This window comes from Apodemus sylvaticus, chromosome X, assembly GCF_947179515.1.
Source record: "Apodemus sylvaticus chromosome X, mApoSyl1.1, whole genome shotgun sequence".
Lineage (NCBI taxonomy): Eukaryota > Metazoa > Chordata > Mammalia > Rodentia > Muridae > Apodemus > Apodemus sylvaticus.
Window position 1 is genome coordinate 103,196,178 of NC_067495.1, and position 24,886 is coordinate 103,221,063.

The 24,886-nt window shown below is 36.9% G+C and overlaps 1 protein-coding gene across 1 annotated transcript in view; it reads left to right on the forward strand.

Moving 5' to 3' along the window:
- Positions 1-24,886, forward strand: part of Col4a5 (collagen type IV alpha 5 chain) — a 222,209-nt gene that overhangs the window by 161,807 nt on the left and 35,516 nt on the right. The window contains exons 33-37 of the mRNA XM_052171348.1: positions 1,197-1,346; positions 4,146-4,244; positions 5,465-5,554; positions 6,158-6,297; positions 13,414-13,540. Coding sequence (XP_052027308.1) covers positions 1,197-1,346; positions 4,146-4,244; positions 5,465-5,554; positions 6,158-6,297; positions 13,414-13,540 — 606 coding nt within the window. The remainder of the gene's footprint in view (positions 1-1,196; positions 1,347-4,145; positions 4,245-5,464; positions 5,555-6,157; positions 6,298-13,413; positions 13,541-24,886) is intronic.

Here is a 24,886-nt window from a genome sequence, read left to right on the forward strand (position 1 = left end):
GGGGCATATACTTGGAAGCAGGAGATGGGAGGAGGGGTTGGGGGTTTTCGGGGAGGGGGAAACCAGGAAAGATTTTAGCATTCGAAATGTAAATGAAGATTATATTCAATAAAAGTGACTTCTTTTATATTTTTTATGAAATTTTAACAATTTCATATTAAACTTCATTAATAAATTTAAAAGATAAAAGATTTAAGAATATATTTTTATTTTTCTTAATTCAGACATTAATAATAATAAAAATGCTTACAGTTTGTTGACTTTACTTTTGAAAATATCATGTAAACATTCTTTTTTAAAATTATTTCATTTATATTCCAGTCATTGTCTCCCCTCCAGGTCCTCCCTTCCACAGTTCCTCATCCCATTCTTCCCCCCTTTTTCCCCAAAGAGGGTACTCCCCACACCAGGCATCATCTTTCCCTGGGGCTTCAAGTCTCTGAAGGATTAGGTGCATCTTCTCCCACTGAGACCAGACCAGGCAGTTCTTTGCTATATATGGGGCCTTACTGTAGCCAGTGTATGCTCCTGGTTGGTGGTTAAGTCTCTGGGAGCTCCCTGGAGTCTGAGTTAGTTGAGACTGCTGGTCTTCCTATGGGGTCACTCTCGCCTTCAGCTTCTCCAATCCTTCCCATAATTCAACCATAGGGGTCCCCTACTTCAGTCCAATGGTTGGGTGTGAGTATCTGCATTTGTTTCAGTCAAATGCTGATAGGGCCTCTCAGAGGACAGCCATGCTAGGCATCTATCTTCAGTGTCTTCTCCATTTTGTCCCTGCAGTTCTTTTTAGACAGGAACAATTCACTGTCAGAAATATTGGCTGTGGGTTAATAATCCTGTCCCTCCACTTGAGGCCCATGTTCATAGCAGTCTTATTTGTAATAACCAGAAGCTGGAAATGTTTTCTTTTCAGTTTGATGACATACATAGCTTGTATATCTGGAATATTGTAAATGCTTAGCCCATAATTTGAGAACTGAAATTCAGATTTTCCTGATTGTGAGTCTATAACCACAGTCCAGAAAGGAGAGAGTGTCTCACCCACATTTATCAACATGTACACAAGTAGTTTTATTGGCAGACATTCAGTTAAATACATGTTCTGAGTGCTTAGTTTACGTACGTTATGAGACATGTGATAATTTTACATGCATTGATTATGGATGAACGAACTTGGTGTGCTTTGTTGATTGTAGGTGATGATGGCATGCAAGGACAGCCAGGTCTCCCTGGCCCTGCAGGAGAAAAGGGTGGTAAGGGAGAGCCTGGCCTTCCAGGTCCGCCTGGACCACTGCATCCAGATTTTCTGGGATCAAAAGGAGAAAAGGGTGAGCCTGGCTTACCAGGTAAGTGAATGCAAATAGTCACAAATATCTTTTTGCATATCTTAGGCTTAATTTTTTTAGGATTTTTGTTAGTTGTCCTACAGGTGAACAAACATAGTCATATGTATACTAGCAAATGCTCTTTCACAGTACTATACACCCAGTTCCTGAAGTTTGATTTTACACAGATTTATTCATGTATATATGTATTTATATATGTTGTGTGTATATGTATGTGTATGTATGTGTGTGTTTGTACATGTAGAAGTCAAAGAACAACTTTTAGAAGTTGGTTCTCTTCATCCACATTGTGAATTCCAGGGACTGAACTCAGGACTTGAGCTTTTCACAAAGCACCTTTACCTACTGAGCCATCTTCCCTTGCTCCTGACATTTTATTTTTAAGTACAAGAGAAGTAACTTGGAGTTACTGTGTTGAACAAATCAATTATATATAGAACATTTTGGTAGTGAATATTTTCATGATGTTTCATTGATTACCTTTTTGCTTGAATATTTTCTTTGTCATTTACCTGTCATGAGCTATGGGGTATTTAAAGCAGATTTGGGGAGCTGGGAAGCTGGCTCAGTTAACTGTTTGTTATACAACCATGAAACTGGAGATTGGATCCCCAGAAACCACAAAAAAGCAACACCAGAACCTGTAATCTTAACACTTTTGAGGCAGAGATGGGTGAGCAAACTCTAGGAGTTTTTTGAGTTCAGTGAAAGACCCATCCTCAACAATCTAAAGTGTGACCATTCTATGAAGACATCCAAGCTCAACTTTGGGCCTCCATGTGCACTTGCAAAGACACATGTGCCAACAAGCCTATGAGCATGTATATACACACATACATAAATACATACATAAGTAAATGCATTCATAAATAATATAGACTTAAATAATTACCTTCAGGTTTCCAGAATTACTCCAGAAGCAAGAGAAAATGATCTATAGACACGATAATTTGAGAACAGCATATTTAGTATTTAGGATATGTGGTGGTTCTTTTTAATTATTTTTTTTTTTTTGCCTAGAAACCAAAACCAAATGATGGTGAATAGTATTATGCTGTATACAATAAGTTTTAAATTATAAACATATTGGTTTCTTTTCATGGAAGTTTTACATGGTTTATCAAAACCCAACGTTATATATATATGTGTGTGTGTGTGTGTGTGTGTGTGTGTGTGTGTGTGTGTGTGTATGGCACCTATAGAAAAGAAACATACTTTATGAAAATGTACGTTCAACTTTTTGTGTTCTATTATTGTTGTCAGTTGTAAATGTGTGTGTGTGTGTGTGTGCACCTGTGTAAATAAATGTTATGAGTTTTTCATTGAGCATGATTTAATGGAAAATTTCCTTAAATTTTGTTTTGTTTTGTTTTGCAAGACAGAGTTTCTCTGTGCAGCCCTGGCTGTCCTGGAACTCACTCTATAGATCAGGCTGGCCTCGAACTCAGAAATCTGCCTGCCTCTGCCTCCCAAGTGCTGGGATTAAATGCAAGCGTCAACACTGCCCAGCTATTTTCCTTAAAATGATTTTGTATGTTAAAGTTTTTCTAAAAGTACCAAAAGAGGTAAAATTTAGGATAAGAAAAATGAAATAGCTTTCTTAGTTACCTCTTCTTTTAAAAACCAGATTCTGATTGACTAAATGATTGATTTATTGGTTGATTGATTGATATGTATACATATGTATATGCTATAATACTCATGGGAATTACAGAGGACAACTTATACCTCTCCCACTCCACTATGTGGGCTACAAAGGTTGGACTCAGGTCTTCAGGCTCGGTGGCATGTTCCCTTATCCACTGAGCAGTTTTATCAGTTCCTGGCATTATTGTTGTTATCTTTTATCTGTTAATAAGGCTTTGCAAATTATAGGACAGTAAAATATGCTTGACTTCCACTGTAGAGTTAATAACAATAAAAGACTTTGAGACAGGAACAAAGAGAAAGTTGACCCTATTTAGCTGATCTGAATTTCTGGTGGGCAACCGCAAAAAAACTGGGAAACTAATAGTTCACAGTAGATCAAATTATCACCAATTTGGCCACTGTTATTGTTGATACAGGTAAGTAGGGCCAAGCATTGAACATTATTTTGTTACTTTGAAGTGCTGGGAATCAAATCTGATGATAGGCTAGTTCTCATCCCATCCCTCCCCAGGGCACCTTAATAATTCATGATCCATATCTGTATCAAGTGAAAGGCAAAGATGCTACAGCTACCACTGCCAATTCTAAGAATGTTTGCTAAATTATTCCCAAAACATGGCAGACACCCTGGGGAGCATCCTTACCCTCCTGAGTGCTATGTCAGGGATGGTTTCTATCTGTTACATTTTATCTTCCCTAGACATCATCTTGGCGTTGTTGTCTGTAGCATCTTTTTGGTGGTCTTTTCATTTTCATTTGTCTTAGCAAATGAAACTGAACTTCATCTTCTTGTTTTGGGAAATCAATTGGGCTGTCAGAAAAAGTACTTGTGCCAGAGCACAGAATTAGGGAAATGGTTAAAATGCATTTAACCATAATCTCGCAACACATACATATATACACATACACAAACACATACATATATGGACACACATACACACACATGGGCACACATACAATACTCATATATACACATGTAAACAGACACACACACACAAAGAGAGAGACAGAGAGACACAGAGATAGACACACAGAGAGAACACCAGTTTCTCCATTTCACTTATATACAGTTAAGCAGCTTTTGGACAAAATAATTTAATTTATTGGTAAGAATCAGCCTACCTTGATTTTTGTGCTTATCTTTGGAAGGTATTCCTGGACTTTCAGGACCAAAAGGCTACCAAGGATTACCTGGAGACCCAGGGCAACCTGGACTGAGTGGACAACCAGGATCACCAGGACTCCCAGGTATGTAAAATACACCACTGTGGCACTTAGATGACTGACAGAGATTCCAAGGAAGTATTTGTGTCTTTTTACAGTTTAGTGACGATTTGGATCTCTTCATGCTAAGTGCAGATATGCTTGACAAAATTGTTGACAGTTGCCCCAAGTTTTAACAGATAAGATATATAGGATGTTTTATTTTGCTTACTCAGATTCGTATTTTGCTCACAACATAATATATTTAGAAGTCTGATTCAAGTAAGGTACTCTATTTTACTACAAACACTCCAACATAGAAATACAATTATCCGGTAGAAGCTTGAATAATTTACCTGTTCTGACATCAGACAAATCCATTATTCTGCAATGTGAAACAGATGATTGCAATTTTAATTTTTAAAACATTCAAGAATGAAAGTTTCTCAGTCTTCCTTGTTGTCTGTTATAGCCCAAATGCTGTTGTAGTGAACAGGGTTTTTATCTGCATTCTTATCTTAATTCTCATAAAACTTTCAGCTGTTTTATTTTAGTTCAATGCCAAAAAAAAAAAAAAAACAGCTGGTTTTTATCCTCTTAGAAGAGCCCTGAAGACCAACTATTTGCAATCTTATTCATTATCTTGAAAGAGTCAGAAAGATGGATTCACTCCTGGTTTCTTCTCAACATTTTCTGCATTCTCTGCTTAAAGTTGGGAGTCACTGTGGAAGAAAAAAGAAAAATACATTGATGGTAGCAGTGGTAAACATGTAGGTGACATCACACAGCTCAACTGAAGCACTTGTGATGTTCACAGTAGAATCCTCAAACACATCCAGGTCAATCTAGCATCTCTCCATCAACCTAGGAGACCTTATCTCTCTCCCTCTCTGGCCTATCATAGTGGGTCTCTGTCATGACACAAACCTACTGCTGAAGTTTAATTAAACATTCTTATATTGGATTTATCTGTAGGAACAGAAAGTGGGTAGTTATACATGTGCAACCAAAAGAACATCAAATGCATGGAATTAGTTTAGGAGAAGAACCAAGGTGCGCAACAAAATTGCCTTTATTTTTATGAGGTTGAATTTAAAGATCTGTATTTGCATAATTATATTACAGTATGATACTAAAGAGACTTTGGAGGGACTCATCTCCCATTTTGCACTAACATGTCTGTAGATTTTAATGCAATGAAATTACTTATTCATATGTCATGGTTCTACTTCTTTGCTTTAATTTTATCAACATTACTTTTCTAGGTCCCAAGGGTAACCCTGGTCTCCCTGGTCCACCAGGACTTATAGGACCTCCTGGACCAAAAGGAAACATTGGTGACATGGGTTTTCCTGGTGAGGGATGAAAACGTTACAGTCATTTAGTCCTATTAATATTCACCAATCTCCACTCCTTTGAGACAGGGTCTCATGTAGCACAGACTATCATTGAACTTGCTACATAACTAGTCCTCCTGTCTCTATCCACAAACTACTGGGATTATAAATGCTTTACACCCTGCCATGTTTATAATGCATGAAAGATGGAACTGACAGCTTTATTCATACAAGGCAAGCAGTCTGCCAATTGATGTTTGACCCAACCTCCTTTTTATCCCCCACTTCTTTTTATCAGAAAATATGTTAAGTCTAAGTAAGGTCTGGGTATGTAATTAAGTGATAGTATATATGAGCCCTGAGCATTGATAGAACCAGAGTAAGACACACATATATATGTGTGTGTGTGTGTGTGTGTGTGTGTGTATACAAATATGTATGTATATATATATATATATGTATATATATATATATATCACTACAAAATATTTAAAGTGAGTAATAAAGAACAGAATTTTAAAAAATTAGAAAGTTAGAATTCACAAACACATGTATTCTCTAGCTTTTTTTCTTTCATCAAAATTTCTTTATTAAATATTATATGTTGCATATTTTCGACAGGCCCTCAAGGTGTAGATGGGCCCCCTGGACCTCCTGGAGTTCCTGGACAACCTGGCTCTCCAGGATTACCTGGCCAGAAAGGAAGTAAAGGAGAACCTGGAGTTTCAGGCATTGGTCTTCCAGGTCTTCCTGGCCCAAAGGTAATCCTATTCTGATCACGCATCTGAGAAGTTGCAGCTTTCCTTTAACTGTGCTCATTTTCAATTCTTCAGTAAACAAACTCCAGAATGACAAGGCATGTTCTGAGCAAAGGATGTGTTGTTCCTTCCCTTTTCTCAACAAATAATCTTTTCTTGAATAATGAATGATAATATTGAAAACATCATCTTAAATACAGTGCCGTGTTTTCTCTATCTTCATCATCTTTCATGTACATGTATTAAATCGTCTGTGGTAGTAATATTTGATCTGGCCAAGCAGCCTTGCAGTATGATTTATCAGTTTTCCCTATTGATGTAATATTCCCTTAGTTGGAAGAGCTAAATACATAGAAAACCTGAAGCACACATTTTATACTCTGTCAAACTTATTTTGTTAAAATATCAGTGTTATTCAAAACTTCATTTAAGCAAGATGAGTAAGGTCCAGCAATCTCTGGTAAAATACAGTACATATGGTTAATAATATTACTCATCTTAAAATGTTCAGGTTAATTTTATATATGTACTATGTTGATTTTGTTTGTTTTGTTGGTTTGTTTTGATTTTAGTATGTTTTTGATATGCACTCCCACTTTGTAGTTGAGATTGGTCTAGAATTTACTATGTAGCCCAGGCCGGTCTTAAATTCTATTTTCTAATACACCTTAGCTTTCCCACTACTGGGATTATAGGTACGCATCACTACACTCAGCTCTTTTAAACATTGTTATTACAAAATGCACACACACACAAACACACAAAAACACTCAGGTACTCACTCATGCTCACACATACATACTCTCTCATACACACACATACACACACACATATACTCATGCTCACACACAGACAAGAGAGGGAATGAAAAGGAGAATATTGGCAGTAACTCTGTTTAGATTATATCACAATTACATGCTTGTATTCAGAAAATATGTATAAATTTAATATATACAAATTTTTGCACCTAAAGTTAATTTAAATAATCTTTATCAACTGATTTTGGTTGGATTTTGTTTCACATTGTGGTTGATACATTCTATTTATATGTATTTATAAGAGAATAAATAATAAAACATAATGTTTTGGTTTGTATGTACATTGGGTAGAGACATTCCCTTAAATTTTTTATTGTTTAAGAATTTCATGTATGCATTTTTATATTATACATATAATTATTTAATATAATTATATTTTATTTATTTTTATTGAAAGGGGATGTTAAAAACACTTTATGATAAAATTAAAGATTTACATGGAAAATATTTCAGATAAACACATTAAAATTGACAATTTTCATGGAAAATTAAAGACTAAAGTGGCAGACATGTAAAACATTGCCAAATTAATTGAAAAGTCCCATAAGACCTCTTCCCTCCCCCTGTTCCCCCATCCACCCCTTCCCACTTCCCTGTCCTGTTTCCAGAACCAGGGGCCACTCCTTCCTTCTTCTTGGACATCATTTGATATGTGGATTAATTATGTCCTGGGTGTTCCAAGTTTCTAGGCTAATATCCACATATCAGTGAGTGCATACCATGAGTCATCTTTTGAGTCTGGGTTACCTCACCTAGGATGATGTTCTCCAGCTCCATCCATTTGTCTAACAATTTCATGAATTCATTGTTTCTAATGGCTGAATAGTAATCCATTGTATGTATGTATATATATATATATGTATATGTATATACATATATATATATATACCACATTTTTTGTATCCATTCCACCTTTGAGGGACATCTGGGTTCTTTCCAGCTTCTGACTATTATAAATAGGGCTGCTATGAACATAGTTGAGTATGTGTCCTTATTACATACTGGGTATGTATGGGGAATCCTCTGGGTATAAGCCCAGGAATGGTATAGCAGGGTCCTCTGGAAGTGTTCTGCCCAGTTTTCTGAGGAACCACAGACAGATTTCCAGAATGGTTGTACCAGCTTGCAACCCCACCAGCAGTGGAGGAGTGTTCCTCTTTCTCCACATCCTCACCAACACCCGCTGTCTCCTGAATTTTTAATCTTAGCCATTGTGAATGGTGTGAGGTGAAATCTCAGGGTTGTTTTGATTTGCATTTCCCTGATGACTAATGATGTTGAACATTTTTTAAGGTGCTTCTCAGCCATCTGAAATTCTTCAGGTGAATTGAGAAGAACTTCATTCTTTGTTTAGCTCTGTACCCCATTTTTAATAGGGTTATTAGGTTTTCTGGGGTCTAACTTCTTGAGTTCTTTGTATATATTGGATATTAGCCCTCTATCTGATGTAGGGCTGGTAAAGATCTTTTCCCAATTTGTTTGTTGCCGATTTGCCCTTTTGATGGTGTCCTTTGCCTTACAGAAACTTTGTAATTTTATGAGGCCCCATTTGTCAATTCTTGATCGTAGAGCATAAGCTATTGGTGTTCTGTTCAGGAACTTTTCCCCTGTACCGATGTCCTCAAGGGTCTTTGCCAGTTTCTTTTCTATTAGTTTCACTGTGTCTGGCTTTATGTGGAGGTCCTTGATCCACTTGGAGTTGAGCTTAGTACAAGGAGATAAGAATGGATCATATAAGTTACTTGTCCTTTTTCCCTTACTGCTTTTAATATTCTTTCTTTGTTTACTGAATTTCGTGTTTTGATTATTATGTGCCGGGAGGACTTTCTGTTCTGGTCCAGTCTGTTTGGAGTTCTGAAGGCTTCTTGTATGTTCATGGGCATCTCTTTCTCTAGGTTAGGAAAGTTTTCTTCCATAATTTTATTGAAGATATTTGCTGGCCCTTTAAGATGTAAATCTTCACTCTCATCTATGCCTATAATCCTTAGGTTTCGTCTTCTTGTTGTGTCCTGTATTTCCTGGATATTTTGGGTTACAAGCTTTATGCATTTTGCATTTTCTTTGGCTGTTGAGTCAATGTTTTCTATGGTATCTTCAGCACCTGAGGTTCTTTCTTCTATTTCTTGTATTCTGTTGTTGATGCTTGCATCTATGACTCCTGAATTCTTTCCAAGGTTTTCTCTCTCCAGAGATGTCTCACTTTGTCATTTCTTTATTGTCTCTACTTCCACTTTTAGATCCTGGATGGCTTTTTGTTCAGTTCCTTCACTTGATTGTTTGTGTTTTCCTGTAATTCTTTGAGGGATTGTTTTGTGTTTCTTCTTTAAGGACTTCTGCCTGTTGACCCATGATCTCCTGTATTTCTTTAAGGGATTTTTGTGTTTCGTCTTTAAAGGCTTTTACCTGTTGACTGATGTTCTCCTGTATTTCTTTAAGGGAGTTATTTAAGTCTTTCTTGAAGCCCTCTATCAGCATCATGTGATACAATTTTAAATCCAACTCTTGCTTTTCTGGTTTGTTGGGGTATCCAGGACTTGCTGTGGTGGGAGAACTGGGTTCTGATGTTGCCATGTGGCCTTGGTTTTTGTTGGTAGGGTTCTTGTGCTTGCCTTTTGCCATCTGGTGATAGTTGCTATTCTTGTCTCTGGCTGGAGTTTATTCCTCCTGTGGGCCTGTAAGCATGTGTGTCCTTACTCCTCTGAGCTCAAAAGTGAAAGCACTCCTCGGAGATCACTCTCTCCTGGTGGGCTATGGACAGAAGGCTGTGGAGTTTCCTGGCTCCCTGGTGCAAATGTCAATGGGAAGACTTCCAGTCCCAGCTGCTCCACTGATCTTAGACCCTGTGTGCTCCTAGTGGTTCCACTCCAGAGAGAAGTTGGAGTTCTCACCCTGAGCTCAGAAGTGAAAGTGCTGCTGGGAGATTTCTTTTTCCTGGCCAGCTATGCACAGAAGGCTGTGGAGTTTCTTGGCTCCCTGGCGCAAATGGCACCAAATGCAAAAATGTATGCATTTTTAATCAAATCAGCTTTACTGTTTCTTCCCATTATTTCCTACCAAGTCCTTGTACATTAAAAAGTGAGCTTATACTCAGTGAAGCAGTATTCGGCAAAACCAGAACGGGGAAGTGGGAAGGGGTGGGTGGGAGGACAGGGGAAGAGAAGGGGCTTACGGGACTTTCGGGGAGTGGGGGGCTAGAAAAGGGGTAATCATTTGAAATGTAAATAAAAAATTATATAGAATAAAAAAAGAAAACAAAAGAATATAGAAAAAAAGTGAGCTTATTTGTGCATGGGTGAAGTGCCATATACTTGATAGGGCATGGGTAGCATCTCAGGGACTGCATTATTGATAAAATCTGTCTCTTCCTTTCCCACCATCCATGAACTGCCACTAGCACCTTTGCAAGCAGTGGGACTTCATGTCCACACCTCACCCAATGAAAATACACTCCATGCTGGGAATTTTGTCTGGCTCTATTTTGCACAAGTCTTGCACATGCTGACACAACTGCTAATGATCATGTGGACAGCTATCCTGCTGTGTCCAGAAAACAGTGTTAAATTCCTGGTTATTTTAAACTATGCTTCAGAAACATGGAGATCTATTCATTATATTCATCTTGCGGTGGTATGAAACGTAAATTTATTTCATCTATCTGGCGCTAACTGCATACTTGTTGCCCAAACACTCTGCTTGCCTCTTCTGTTTTATTTTCCATAATGTCTGGTAGCCAGAATTTTACTTGTAGCTTATCTTTCTCTGATTGATTTCAATGAACATAACATCCCCTGGATCCATCGATGTTGTCATAGTGACATGCTGTTTTAGAGCTTACTTTAGTTTAGTGCACAGCATTTCCTTTATCCATTTGTCTGTTGGTGGACACACATTCTAGCTATTTTGAATAGAGCTGTGGTAAGCATAGGAGTGAAGGTATTTTATTTTCTTTGTGTACATAGCTAAGAGCAGGCCTGCTGGATAGTATAGAAGCCCTGCTTGAAAAATCTTTCATGAACTTTCTTGGTCTAAGGTAGAACATTTTTTGTAGTAGTATTCATCATCTATGTGTGTGATGAGAGCAATAAAAATGCATCACCAGATATGAACTTCAACTTCCAACTGAGGGCTACCACTTAGAAGAGTATGTGTTTTGCCCTATCCAATCAAAATTTTTCCATTTATTGTTTTTGTTTTTCCTACTAGTGTTGCTTCTTCAATTTTAACATTCCAGGCAAAAAAGCAAAGATTGTTTTTCCTATTATCTTTGATATTATCTATAAAATAGGATAAGCTATTGCTATATTTTAAGGACATAGATTGTAGCATGGAAGATAAGATGCTAATATTGTTACCATATAGTAAAGATTGACTTTGGCCAACATACTTAGCTTGCCAGTTTGAACTTTTGCAAGAGAAAAGATACTAAATTGAGTTCCTATTCTGCACAAACTATATGTGAAACACCATAGGGACCTTAGAAAAAAATCATATCAAATTTGAGTGCAGAATGAATGCAAAAAATTTGCAGCTTCACTGTATTCAAGTCACTTTTAGCTTTGCTTAAAGCACAAATTGACTTGAATTTTGTTTATTTTTCCTATGGAGATTCCTAGTCTGATCTTTTCATTTTCTGAATCCTCTTCTTCTTATTCCTTAAAGCTTATCTTTTCTGAAACCCACAGTTTCCCTGGTAAATATTAGATAAAGCTTAAGCTAATAAATTTAATTCATTTCAGAAATCTTTATGAAGTATTTAAAATTGCCAGGAGGGTAATAAAATTTGTGTTAAGAGACACAGGTAATACAGTTTAGAGACTGGTATCATTTGTAGAATTCAACATAGTTTACTTATCATAAATATAAGTGGGTTGGGTACCTTCCAGGTTTGCCCCTAACTGAATATTAGAATTGCTTTTTATGTTTTATTTTGTTATATAAATTTAATTCATTCATAAATAGTTAAGGCCAGGATAGGATGAAGCTCTATAATATAGCACTTAGGTTATCTACATAAGCATCTAATGTGAAACCAATTCCAGCGAAGTTGTTATTAGATACCAATTTTATGCCCCCAAAATGTGCTATGTGATTGATTTATAAAGGTTCAGAAAAAAATACATACATACTCAGCCTAACATTCTTGTTAAGAAAAAAGTAAGGAAATGGGTCACTAATTAAAAAAAGTATTACCATAATATAGAAATACAAATGTTTCAAATGGCAAATCTTATTCACCCAAGCAAATATAAGAAGGAGGCATTTTGAGGATGGTGTTGAATACTACTGTGCTGTTGAAGAGGCTATGATCCTCATGAGCAGAGCACTGGGTACTGACGTACTGTTTTCATCAGTATTAAGGAAAACTTTTGAAACTGTTAATGTGGGTAGGGATTCTTCTAAGACTTTGTTGAAAGAAATACAATGTAAATATTCATTGAGGAAAGATATCAATATGTACATTGCCTGTGGCCACAAAGATATTTTGAAAATAATTGAGCCAATAATTTACATATGTTAAACTGTCATAGTCATGGAGGAATTAGAATATAGTTATCAACATGTGTGTTTACTCCTTTGACATTATAGCTATAAAGTTCATGGTCAAGAACTATAATGAAATTACCAAAAATTGCAAAGGTTTCATAATGTTTATGTCTTTCTTTTATTTTATGTTGAGCCACGTTCATAGCTATTTTTGGCTACATGCCACCCATGATCCACATAGACTGCTTGTTAAGAATGATTTCATGAAAGATATGGATTATTAGATATCCACTGAAGAATTGGTAGATTGTTCATGGTAAGATAAAACCCAGCCTTTTCACTAGAACCTAGTATAGCTACTAGCTTAAGAAATGCAATGCATTAAAGAATATTTTGATGAACACTACAAGTTCTAAAGTCAAAATTCAAATTCTACTGCTTGCTAACAACATCACTATAACATTGAGATGGCAATACTATTTTCCTAATAGGATTGATAGGATTAGTGAGATTGATATAGCCACATAGCACAGGAATAGCATAAGCTCTGGAATCTGATAGACTTCAGTACAAATCTTAATTCTGCTCCTTACTAAACACTTCAGGCTCTTGACTACTCTGAGATTTGGCCTTCTCATTTATCAATAGAGGTGACAAATGTATGTCACCCAACTGCTGTAATGATTAAGGGAAACAATTTGTATAAAGTACTTGGTAAACTTTGTAGCATATAGTAAAAGCCTTATAAATAATATTCCAGTGTTATACAATCAATGTCATGAAAAGACTTTAATTTTATCTTTCTTCATATTTTCAGGGTGAACCTGGCCTGCCTGGATATCCAGGAAACCCAGGTATCAAAGGATCTGTGGGAGAGACTGGTCTTCCTGGATTACCAGGAAACCCTGGAGCAAAAGGTCAACCGGGCCTGCCTGGGTTCCCAGGTAGGTCTTCATTTCCCCTTTCCCTTCTTTTTCACTCTAATTTGTATTGGAAGTAACCTCTTACTTGGCAGACTTGCATTGTGTACTGGCTAGCAGCATAACCTCAAGGTAGAATGTTAACATTTCTTTGCCCACAGGCCTTTCTGTATGAAATGAGAACGAGAGAATGACTCAGCAGGAAAATATCTTCTGGGCAGAGACACTTGTTTGGTGGGGGCCTTTACTAGTTTTGCAGGTGATAATGTACTCTGTCAGGCTCTTGCCTGCTGCTGATTCTCTTAGAACATTGTCCACAGGCACACAGCTGGTAGCTGTTGGTAGAATAATTGCAGTGTTCATTCAGATGGCAGGAACTGAATCATTCAAGCAAAGAGACTTAGCACTGTAGTCCAGTAGACAGCCTGACCTAGATTGCTGGATCTGTTGTTTCATGCTTCTTTGTAATTTTTAGTTTGGCTTCCAAATTTCACAGTGGCACTGATAGGTCTTTGGTTCTCTCTCTCTCTCTCTCTCTCTCTCTCTCTCTCTCTCTCTCTCTCTCTGAGTAAAGTGCTGTTTATTTTCTTTTTTATTAGATATTTTGTTTATTTATAATTCAAATGTTATACCCTTTTGAAGTTTCCCCTACAGAACCCCCCTATCCCAGAACCCCCTATCCCATTCTCCCTTCCCACCTGCCTACTCCCTCCCCCTCCCCATCCTGTCATTGCTCTACACTGGGGCATGGAGACTTCTCAGGATCAAGGGCCTCTCCTCCCACTGATGTCTGACAAGGCCATCCTCTGCTACATATGTGTCTGGAGCCATGGGTCTCTCCATGTGTACTCTTTGGTTGGTAATTTAGTCCCTGGGAGCTCTGGTTGGTTCATATTATTGTTCTTCATATGGGGTTGCAAATCCCTTCAACTCCTTCAGTCCATTCTCTAACTCCTCCATTGGGGACCCTGTGCTCTGGCCAATGGTTGGCTGCAGGCATCCGTCTCTGTCTTTGTCAGGTACTGGAAGAGTTTCTCAGGATACAGCTATATCAGACTCCTGTCAGCATTTCTTGGCATCTGCAGTAGTGCATGGGTTTAGTATCTGTATATGGGATGGAGACATGATCCAACATATAACAAGGACACATGCTCGCTATGTTCATAGCAGCCTTATTTATAATAGGCAGAAGCTGGAAAGAACCCATATGTACTTCAACAGAGGAATAATACAGAATATGTGGTACATTTACACAATGGAGTACTACTCAGTGATTAAAAGCAATGAATTGGCAGATTGGCAATAAGAAACCCGCTATAAACTGTGATTGGATGTACATTCTCTTAGCTTCTTCCACGAATGTTTACCCTACCTAGATGTGAAGCTTCCCAGAATGCATAATCATTCACTTTAGATCTTACTGAAATGCATATTTTATTTAATGTAAGTATATTTTGGAACAGATTTGTAATCTGTAGAAAACAAACAGACAAACAAAAACCCACCAAAAAACCCAATGAATTCATGAAATTCTTAGGCAAATGGATGGAACTAGAAAATATCCTGAGTGAGGTAACTCAGTCACAAAAGAACACACATGGTATGCACTCGCTGATACTTGGATATTAGCCTAAAATCTCGGAATACCCAAGATACAATACATAGACCACATGAAGCTCAAGAAGCTGGAAGACCAAAGTATGAGTTCTTCGTACTTCTTAGAAGTGGGAACAAAATCATGGGACCAAATACCGAGACAAAGTGTGGAACAGAGACTGAAGGAAAGGCCATCCAGAGACTGCCACACCTGGTTATTTTTCTCTTAACCTTTTAATGAAAGTATAACACACACAGAGAAAAGTACACGAGTATTCTTGTCTATAAATAAATTTAGTGCCTGTTATTTGCAAACTCTAAAATGGGTCTTTTAGAGGCCTTGTGGGTTTTTTTCAAGAAGATATACACATTTTTTTCATGAACTGACAAAATTTAATGCTTCATATCAAATATTTAAAGACTTACAGGTTTTTTGTTTTTTTAATATTTTTTATTTGATATATTTTTTTAATTTACATTTCAAATGATTTCCCCTTTTCTGGCCCCCAACTCCCCAAAAGACCCATAAGCCCTCTTCCTTTCCCCTGTTCTCCCATCCACCCCTTCCCACTTCCCTGTTCTGGTTTTGCCCTATACTGTTACACTGAGTCTTTCCAGAACCAGGCCACTCCTCCGTTCTTCTTGTACATCATTTGATGTGTAGATTATGTTTTGGGTATTCCAGTTTTCTAGGTTAATATCCACTTATTAGTGAGTGCATACCATGATTGATCTTTTGAGACTGGGTTACCTCACTTAGTATGATGTTCTCTAGCTCCATCCATTTGTCTAAGAATTTCATGAATTCATTGTTTCTAATGGCTGAATAGTACTCCATTGTGTATATATACCACATTTTTTGCATCCATTCTTCCGTTGAGGGATACCTGGGTCTTTCCAGCTTCTGGCTACTATAAATAGGGCTGCTATGAACATAGTGGAGCACGTACCCTTATTACATGGTGGGGAATCCTCTGGGTATGTGCCCAGGAGTTGTATAGCAGGATCCTCTGGAAGTGACGTGCCCAGTTTTCTGAGGAACCGCCAGACTGATTTCCAGAGTGGTTTTACCAATTTGTAACCCTGCCAGCAGTGGAGGAGTGTTCCTCTTTCTCCACATCTTCACCAACACCTGCTGTCTCCTGAGTTTTTAATCTTAGCCATTCTGACTGGTGTAAGGTGAAATCTCAGGGTTGTTTTGATTTGCATTTCCCTAATGACTAATGAAGTTGAGCATTTTTTAAGATGCTTCTCAAAGTTTCTGTAAGGCAAAGGACACCATCAAGAGGACAAATCGGCAACCAACAAATTGGGAAAAGATCTTCACCAATCCTACATCAGATAGAGGGCTAATATCCAATATATATAAAGAACTCAAGAAGTTAGACTCCAGAAAACCAAACAACCCTATTAAAAAATGGGGTACAGAGTTAAACAAAGAATTCTCACCTGAAGAACTTCGGATGGCGGAGAAGCATCTTAAAAAATGCTCAACTTCATTAGTCATTAGGGAAATGCAAATCAAAACAACCCTAAGATTTCATCTTACACCAGTCAGAATGGCTAAGATTAAAAATTCAGGAGACAGCAGGTGTTGGAGAGGGTGTGGAGAAAGAGGAACACTCCTCCACTGCTGGTGGGGTTGCAAATTGGTACAACCACTCTGGAAATCAGTCTGGCGGTTCCTCTGAAAACTGGGCACCTTACTTCCAGAAGATCCTGCTATACCACTCCTGGGCATATACCCAGAAGACTCCCCACCATGTAATAAGGATACATGTTCTACTATGTTCATAGCAGCCCTATTTGTAATTGCCAGATGCTGGAAAGAACCCAGGTATCCCTCAACAGAAGAGTGGATGCAAAAAATGTGGTATATCTACACAATGGAGTACTATTCAGCCATTAGAAACAATGAATTCATGAAATTCTTAGGCAAATGGATGGAGCTAGAGAATATCATACTAAGTGAGGTAACCCAGATTCAAAAGGTGAATCATGGTATGCACTCACTAATAAGTGGATATTAACCTAGAAAACTGGAATACCCAAAACATAATCCACACATCAAATGAGGTACAAGAAGAAAGGAGGAGTGGCCCCTGGTTCTGGAAAGACTCAGTGAAACAGTATTCAGCAAAACCAGAACGGGGAAGTGGGAAGGGGTGGGTGGGAGGACAGGGGAAGAGAAGGGGGCTTGCGGGACTTTCGGGGAGTGGGGGGGCTAGAAGAGGGGAAATCATTTGAAATGTAAATAAATTATATCGAATAATTAAAAAAAAAAAGATGCTTCTCAGCCATCCGAAGTTCTTCGGGTGAAAATTGTTTGTTTACCTCTGTACCCCATTTTTAATAGGGTTATTTGGCTTTCTGGGGTCTAACTTCTTGAGTTCTTTGTATATATTGGATATTAGCCCTCTATCTGATGTAGGGTTGGTGAACCCAATTTGTTTGTTGTCGATTTGTCCTTTTGATGGTGTCCTTTGCCTTACAGAAATTTGTAATTTTATGAGGTCCCATTTGTCAATTCTTGATCTTAGAGCATATGCTATCGGTTTTCTGTTCAGGAACTTTCCCCCTGTACCGATGTCCTCAAGGGTCTTCCCCAGTTTCTTTTCTATTAGCTTCAGAGTGTCTGGCTTTATGTGGAGGTCCTTGATCCATTTGGATTTGACCTTAGTACAAGGAGACAAGGATGGATCAATTTGCATTCTTCTGCATGCTGACCTCCAGTTGAACCAGCACCATTTGTTGAAAAGGCTATCTTTTTTCCATTTGATGTTTTCAGCCCCTTTGTCTAGGATCAAGTGGCCATAGGTGTGTGGGTTCATTTCTGGATCTTCAATCCTGTTCCATTGAACCGCCTGCCTATCACTGTACCAATACGATGCAGTTTTTAACACTATTGCTCTGTAGTATTTCTTGAGGTCAGGGATACTGATTCCCCCAGAATTTCTTTTCTTGTTGAGAATAGTTTTAGCTATCCTGGGTTTTTTGTTATTCGAGATGAATTTGAGAATTGCTTTTTCTAACTCTATGAAGAAGTGAGTTGGGATTTTGACGGGTATTGCATAGAATCTGTATATTGCTTTTGGCAAAATGGCCATTTTAACTATATTAATCCTACCAACCCATGGGCATGGGAGATTTTTCCATTTTCTGAGGTCTTCTTCCATTTCTTTTCAGAGTCTTGAAGTTCTTGTCAGACAGATATTTCACTTGTTTGGTCAGAGTCACACCAAGGTACTTTATACTGTTTGTGGCTTTGTTAAGGGTGTCATTTCCCTAATTTCTTTCTCAGCCTGCTTATCCTTTGAGTATAGGAAGGCTATTGATTTGCTTGAATTGATTTTATAACCTGCCACTTTGCTGAAGTTGTTTATCAGCTGTAGGAGTTCTCTAGTGGAGTTTTTTGGGTCACTTAGGTAGACTATCATATCATCTGCAAATAGTGATAGTTTGACTTCTTCGTTTCCAATTTGTATCCCTTTGACATCCTTATGTTGTCTAATTGCCCGAGCTAGTACCTCAAGTACAATATTGAAAAGATAAGGAGAAAAGGGGCAGCCCTGTCTAGTCCCTGATTTTAGTGGGATTGCTTCAAGTTTCTCTCCATTTAGTTTGATGTTGGCTACTGGTTTTCTGTATATTGCTTTTACTATGTTTAGGTATGGGCCTTGAATTCCTTCTTTCCAAGACTTTAAGCATAAAAAGATGCTGAATTTTATAAAATGCTTTTTCAGCATCCAATGAAATGACCATGTGGGTTTTTTCTTTGAGTTTCTTTATGTAGTGGATTGCATTGATGGATTTCCGTATATTGAATCATCCCTGCATCTCTGGGAGAAAGCCTACTTGATCATGATGGATGATCGTTTTTATGTGTTCTTGGATTCGGTTGGCAAGTATTTTATTGAGTATTTTTGCATCGATGTTCATAAGGGAAATTGGTCTGAAGTTCTCTTTCTTTGTTGGATCTTTGTGTGGTTTTTGTATCAGCATAATTGTGGCTTTGTAGAAGGAGTTGGGTAGTGTTCCTTCTGTTTCTATTTTGTGGAATAGTTTGAAGAGTATTGGTGTTAGGTCTTCTTTGAGGGTCTGATAGAATTCTGCACTGAAACCATCTGGTCCTGTGGGTTTTTTTTTTTTTTTTTGGAAGACTTTCTATGACCCCTTCTATTTCTTTAGGGCTTATGGGACTGTTTAGATGATCTATTTGGTCCTGATTTAATTTTGGTATTTGGTATCTGTCTAGGAAATTGTCCATTTCCTCCAGATTCTCCAGTTGTGTTGAGTATAGGCTTTTGTAGTAGGATCTGATGATTTTTTGAATTTCCTGTTTCTGTTTTTATATCCCCTTTTTCATTTCTAATTTTGTCTTTTAGAGGCCTTGTGGATTTTTTTTTTCAAGAAGATCTACACAATTTTTTCATGACCTCATAAAATTTAATGCTTTCTATCAAATATTTAAAGACTTACAGTTTTATAAACCATAAATAAAAAGTGGTAATCTAACAAATAATTGATTAAACTGAGTCACCAATACTGTATATGACCAACACATTTATCAGAAAGATGTGAATTCAATGATTCAAGGTAGAAATACTGTGTGTGTGTGTGTGTGTGTGTGTGTGTGTGTGTGTGTGTAAGCTTCAACTCCTTTTCTGTTTATTTTTTCCCCTGGAGGTTGAAGACTATCTCATTTTCAAAATACCCTGATCTTTCTTTTAGTACATTGTACTGTGACTTGGGAATATGTTCAATGAGTCTACTCCAAATTCTCATCAAGTAACTGTTGACACCGGAAGGATCATGTGTACATAGAGGCCTTTAGAGTTTGAATCATGGGTCTTTTGCATGCTAAGGCAGGATTGTCTTTTTCAATAAAGGTTTTTCTTTTTCAATACTATTTTGCATATTCAGCACCCTTTCCATTTTAGAATTAGTTTTTAAAAATGTTTTCTTTCTCTTTTTTGACTTATTTTATATATATGAATCTTTTGCCTGTATCATACACACACACATACACACACACACACATTGTTTGTTTGTTTTCTACAAATTTCTAGCAGCTAGAAGTCTATATTTGACATTTGTTCCTTCACTGAGTATTTTTCCACTATCTTTTATCTAAATATGTGTCCTAATAATAAGTCAGTATTTTAAAATAATTTTTCCTGTATGTTATACACTGAGATTTTTCTGGATACATTTTCTATACCATTTTTTTAAAGGTGAATGTATGAGTCTCTCCCTCTCCCTCTCCATCTCCCTCCCCTCTCTCTCTCTCTGCCTCTCTCTCTCTCTCTCTCTCTCTCTCTCTCTCTCTCTGTGTGTGTGTGTGTGTGTGTGTGTGTGTGTGTGTGTGTAGGATATGTGATCATCCATGCAGGTGCACAGGATATGGCATCAGATCTCTAGAAATAGAGTTAAAGGGTGTTGAAGGTTGTTGTAAGATTGGGAGTCTCTGTACTTACATGCATAAGTGGGAACTAAATTGTGGTCCTTGGAAGAACATTATGCTATCTTAACTACTGAGCTCTCTCTCTAGCCACTATCATTGAGCTGATCCATTCTCTTGTAATGAGTTGTCATTATATTTATTTTCTTTTTATTTACTGATATTCCCAGATCTGTAAAATTGTTACTTTAGAAGAATTTTAGGAAATTCCATCTATATTCTCTCCATGTAGTTCTTTCAGATTTTTCCCATTTACAGTTATAAGAGATTATTCAATGGTTTCATTTCTTCTGGAGGTTTTTGCTTTTTTACATTTATTTGTGTGTGTGTGTGTGTGTATGTGTGTGTGTGTGTAGATATCAAGGGACAACCAGAGGTCATTCATTCTTTATCAGGCTTGATATGTAGCCTTTTTACCCAGTCCTATCTCACCAGGTTTGGCCTTATTTTCTTTCCAGTTTTTGTTTTTGTTTAGATTTTAATTTTATAGCTGTTAGTTATCTTCATGTTTACTGATTCATTTTTTCAGGTTTGTTCTTTATTGTTGTTACTATACAAAAGAAAATTAGAATTCTTTTCCTTTTAAGGGTTACCTTATTTCTCCAGAAATTGATCATTTTTTTCACTCATGTACATTTTTATCTGAAGTTTTTTTTTCTTACTAATTTTTGGTGCTGGCAATGAACTCAGGGTAGCACATACACCCACTTTTTCTCCTGAGTTATATAAATCAGTTTCTATGGCTGTAGGTTCTTGACCATGTTTATTAAATCAATTTTAAAGATTTTTTCTTATTTTAACATTCTTATAATTCAGGAGTCTTGTTTTTCAATTTGCTCTTCTCTGCTCTTTAAGATTCATATTCCTTCATATGTCTTAGCTACTTTTCTATTGCTGTGATAAAATGTCAGAACCAAGGCAACTTATAATAGTGTCTGAGAGTTGCAGAGGGTTACAGTTCATGACCATCATAGTTGAGAGCATGGGAACAGGCAAGCACTGTGCTAGATCGGTAGCTAAGAGCTCATATCTTAAGACACAGTTATGATGCACAGAGAGCTAACTGGGATAGATGTGGAATTTTAAGCACCAAAGCCCACCCTCAGTGACACATCTTCTTTACTTACAAGGCCACATTAGAAGTAATCATTTGAAAATATTTCCATCAACTGGAGGCAATGCTCATTCAAACCATCACATGTACTGAATGTTATTATATATATATATATATATGGATTCCAGACTCTGTCAAATTTCTTTGTAAAAATGTTGGCTATTCTATGAGGTCATTCATTCCCTGAGAATCAACTTGATCTTACATTGATAGAATTTGTGCTTTATTACAATGGGGAATTTCCATTGCCCTTAGCCTTGACTGTATCTCCTAGACCTGGTATATGAGCTTTCTTTTTAATCTGTGGTTGTTCTAGAGTTACTTCCTTTGAAATTTTTTATGCAATGTTTTCATCTACTAAAATATATTGTCAGTAAAATTTCTTAGCTGTCGTTCATTAGAATTTTTATTGTCCCTTTATTATTCAATTATATCTTTGATTTCTAAGATGCCTTCCCCCAATGAACATGTGCAGTTCCTTGTTGTTAAATCAAAGACTAATCTTGGTACTGATGTGGGATGACTTTGCAAATAGACAACTCTCAAACTAATTCATTTTGATATACAAAAACACTCTCTATGTGTCTCATATAGTAACGTAAATTCTTTAGAGTTTTGTTTCTTGTATGTGATTTTTTGCCTGCATGTATTTATATGAACTAAATATGTTACTTGTACCTGTTCAAGTTAGTAAAGGTCATCAGATACTCTGAAGCTGGAGTTATGGATGGCTGTGAGGCAACATGTGAATGCTAGCAATCAAACCCCGGTCCTCTACAGGAGCAACGATGGCTCTTAACTGCTGAGACATCTCTCTACCCCTCAAATAAACTCTTTAAAAGCAGAGCATTTTCCCCACTTCATAGCAGAAGTCAAATCTGAGAGAATCAAATGTAAGAGATTTAATATAAGACAGGATCTCCCTTATTCAGATGGAAAAGATCCACAGGGTCGAAATGCGAGGAGCCTGAAAAGTGGAATGATTTTCAACAAAAAGCCTCCAAAGAAATGGGAATTTCAGTTCTATAATCACGAGATAGCAAATTTAGCCAGTAATTTTTATCTTTCTTCAAAGTTTCCAACTACGAACCTAACCACACAGATACCTTAGTTTGTCTATATGAATCACTAAACAGAAGACTTGCCTGAGCTGCACCTGCACTATTGCCTACTGAGACTGAGTAATGATTAATTACATTGTTTTGGTGTAATCCCTTGCAAAACAATAGAAAATGAATACACTGCCCTTCTAGCTGTACTTCAATTTTTCTCCATTCCCAGTACAGACTGCTAGTGTTCACTTTCATATGGTTTTGAGAGCTTTATGTTAATTGATTGGTTTTTAAATTATAATTATGATAGTAAAAAAGACCCTTGTATGCTTATACCATCTTGGATGGCCTCTAGTATTTCAGGGTATGTATAATGAAATGTTTGTTCTGTCTGTTCATTGAAAACAATATCACTTTCTGTAAGAAAATTTAAATACTTAAACAAATGAAAATAATTGTATATATGCATATAATAATACCAATAGCCTATTCATGGAATACAAATGCTTAAAAATTGAGTTGTCACAAGAGTGGCCCATCAATTCAAAGGGATTCCAGTTCATAACATAAACAATTAAAAAACTAGGGGCTAGAGAGTTCTCTCAGGGGTTAATAGCGCTGATTACTCTTGAAGCAGACCCTGGTCAATATTTAGCACCTGCATATTGGCTCATACCCATCTGTTATTATAGTTCCAGGCCATTTGACAAACTTTTCTGACTTTCTAGAGCAACAGACACTCATATGGTGTGTGTGTGTGTGTGTGTGTGTGTGTGTGTATGATACAGGCAAAACATTCATATATATAAAATAAGTCAAAAAAGAGAAAGAAAACATTTTTAAAAACTAATTCTAAAATGGAAAGGGTGCTGAATATGCAAAATAGTATTGAAAAAGAAAAACCTTTATTGAAAAAGATTGCACTCCCTGATCTCCAGGTGTGTAGTGATTAAGGTGGTATAGTACTTGCATACAAATTAGTAAGCATATTAATGTAAGAGAACATAGAAAAAGAACCATGTTATACAATAAACTGACCTGAATAAAGTTTCTTTTTTATTATTATAATTTTTATTTTCTATATTCTTTGTTTACATTCAAAATGATTTTCCCTTTCCCGGTTCCCCCCCATAAGTTCCCTAAGCCCTCTTCCCTCCACCCATTCTCCTATCAACCCCCTCCTACTTCTCTGTCCTGGTATTCCCCTACAATGCTGGATCAAGCCTTTTCAGGATCCGGCACCTCTCCTTCCTTCTTCTTGGGAGTCATTTGATATGTGAATTGTGTCTTGGTTATTCAGAGCTTCTGAGCTAATATCCACTTATCAGTGACTACATTCTATGTGTGTTCTTTTGTGATTGGGTTACCTCACTTAGGATGATATTTTCCAGATCCAACCATTTGCCTGAGAATTTCATGAATTCATTGTTTCTAATTGCTGAGTAGTATTCCATTGTGTAAATATACCACAATTTCTGTATCCATTCCTCCATTGAGGGACATCTGGGTTCTTTCCAGCTTCTGACTATTATAAATAGGGCTGCTAAAGTTTCTTTACAAATTCAGTATGGAAAGTAAAGGCTATCCAATAAAGGTTGCTTGGTGTTTTGGCTGTGAACTGATCTTTAAATGGCTGAGCCATCTCTCTGACCATCAATGAAGTTTTCTTAAAATACAAAACACAACTTCAAAAGAAAATAATTGAAAGATTATTTTAAGCAAAATTTGAAACCCTATTTATCAAAGCAAGGTATTATAAAAATAAATAGGAAAGATAAAGATTAAAACCTATTGACATATGGGACAGACTGAAATCTGGCAACTATAAATAACTTCTATAACTCAATAAGAAGAAATACAATCCAATTTTTGAAAAAAAAGAAAATTTTTGAACCAAAATTTTACAAAATAATATATGCTGATGGCTGGTCAGTACAGGAAAAGGTGACCAGTGTCATTCACTATGAAAATAAACACATTAAAATCACATGGCTAACACTGTGGCTTTTTTCTAGATTATTATTGTTATATTATTATTATTATTATTATTATTAATAATAATTAATCATTTCATTCCTTTACATCTCAAGTGATATCCCACTTCCACGTTATCCCTCCACAAATCCCCATCCCTTCCTCCCTCTTCC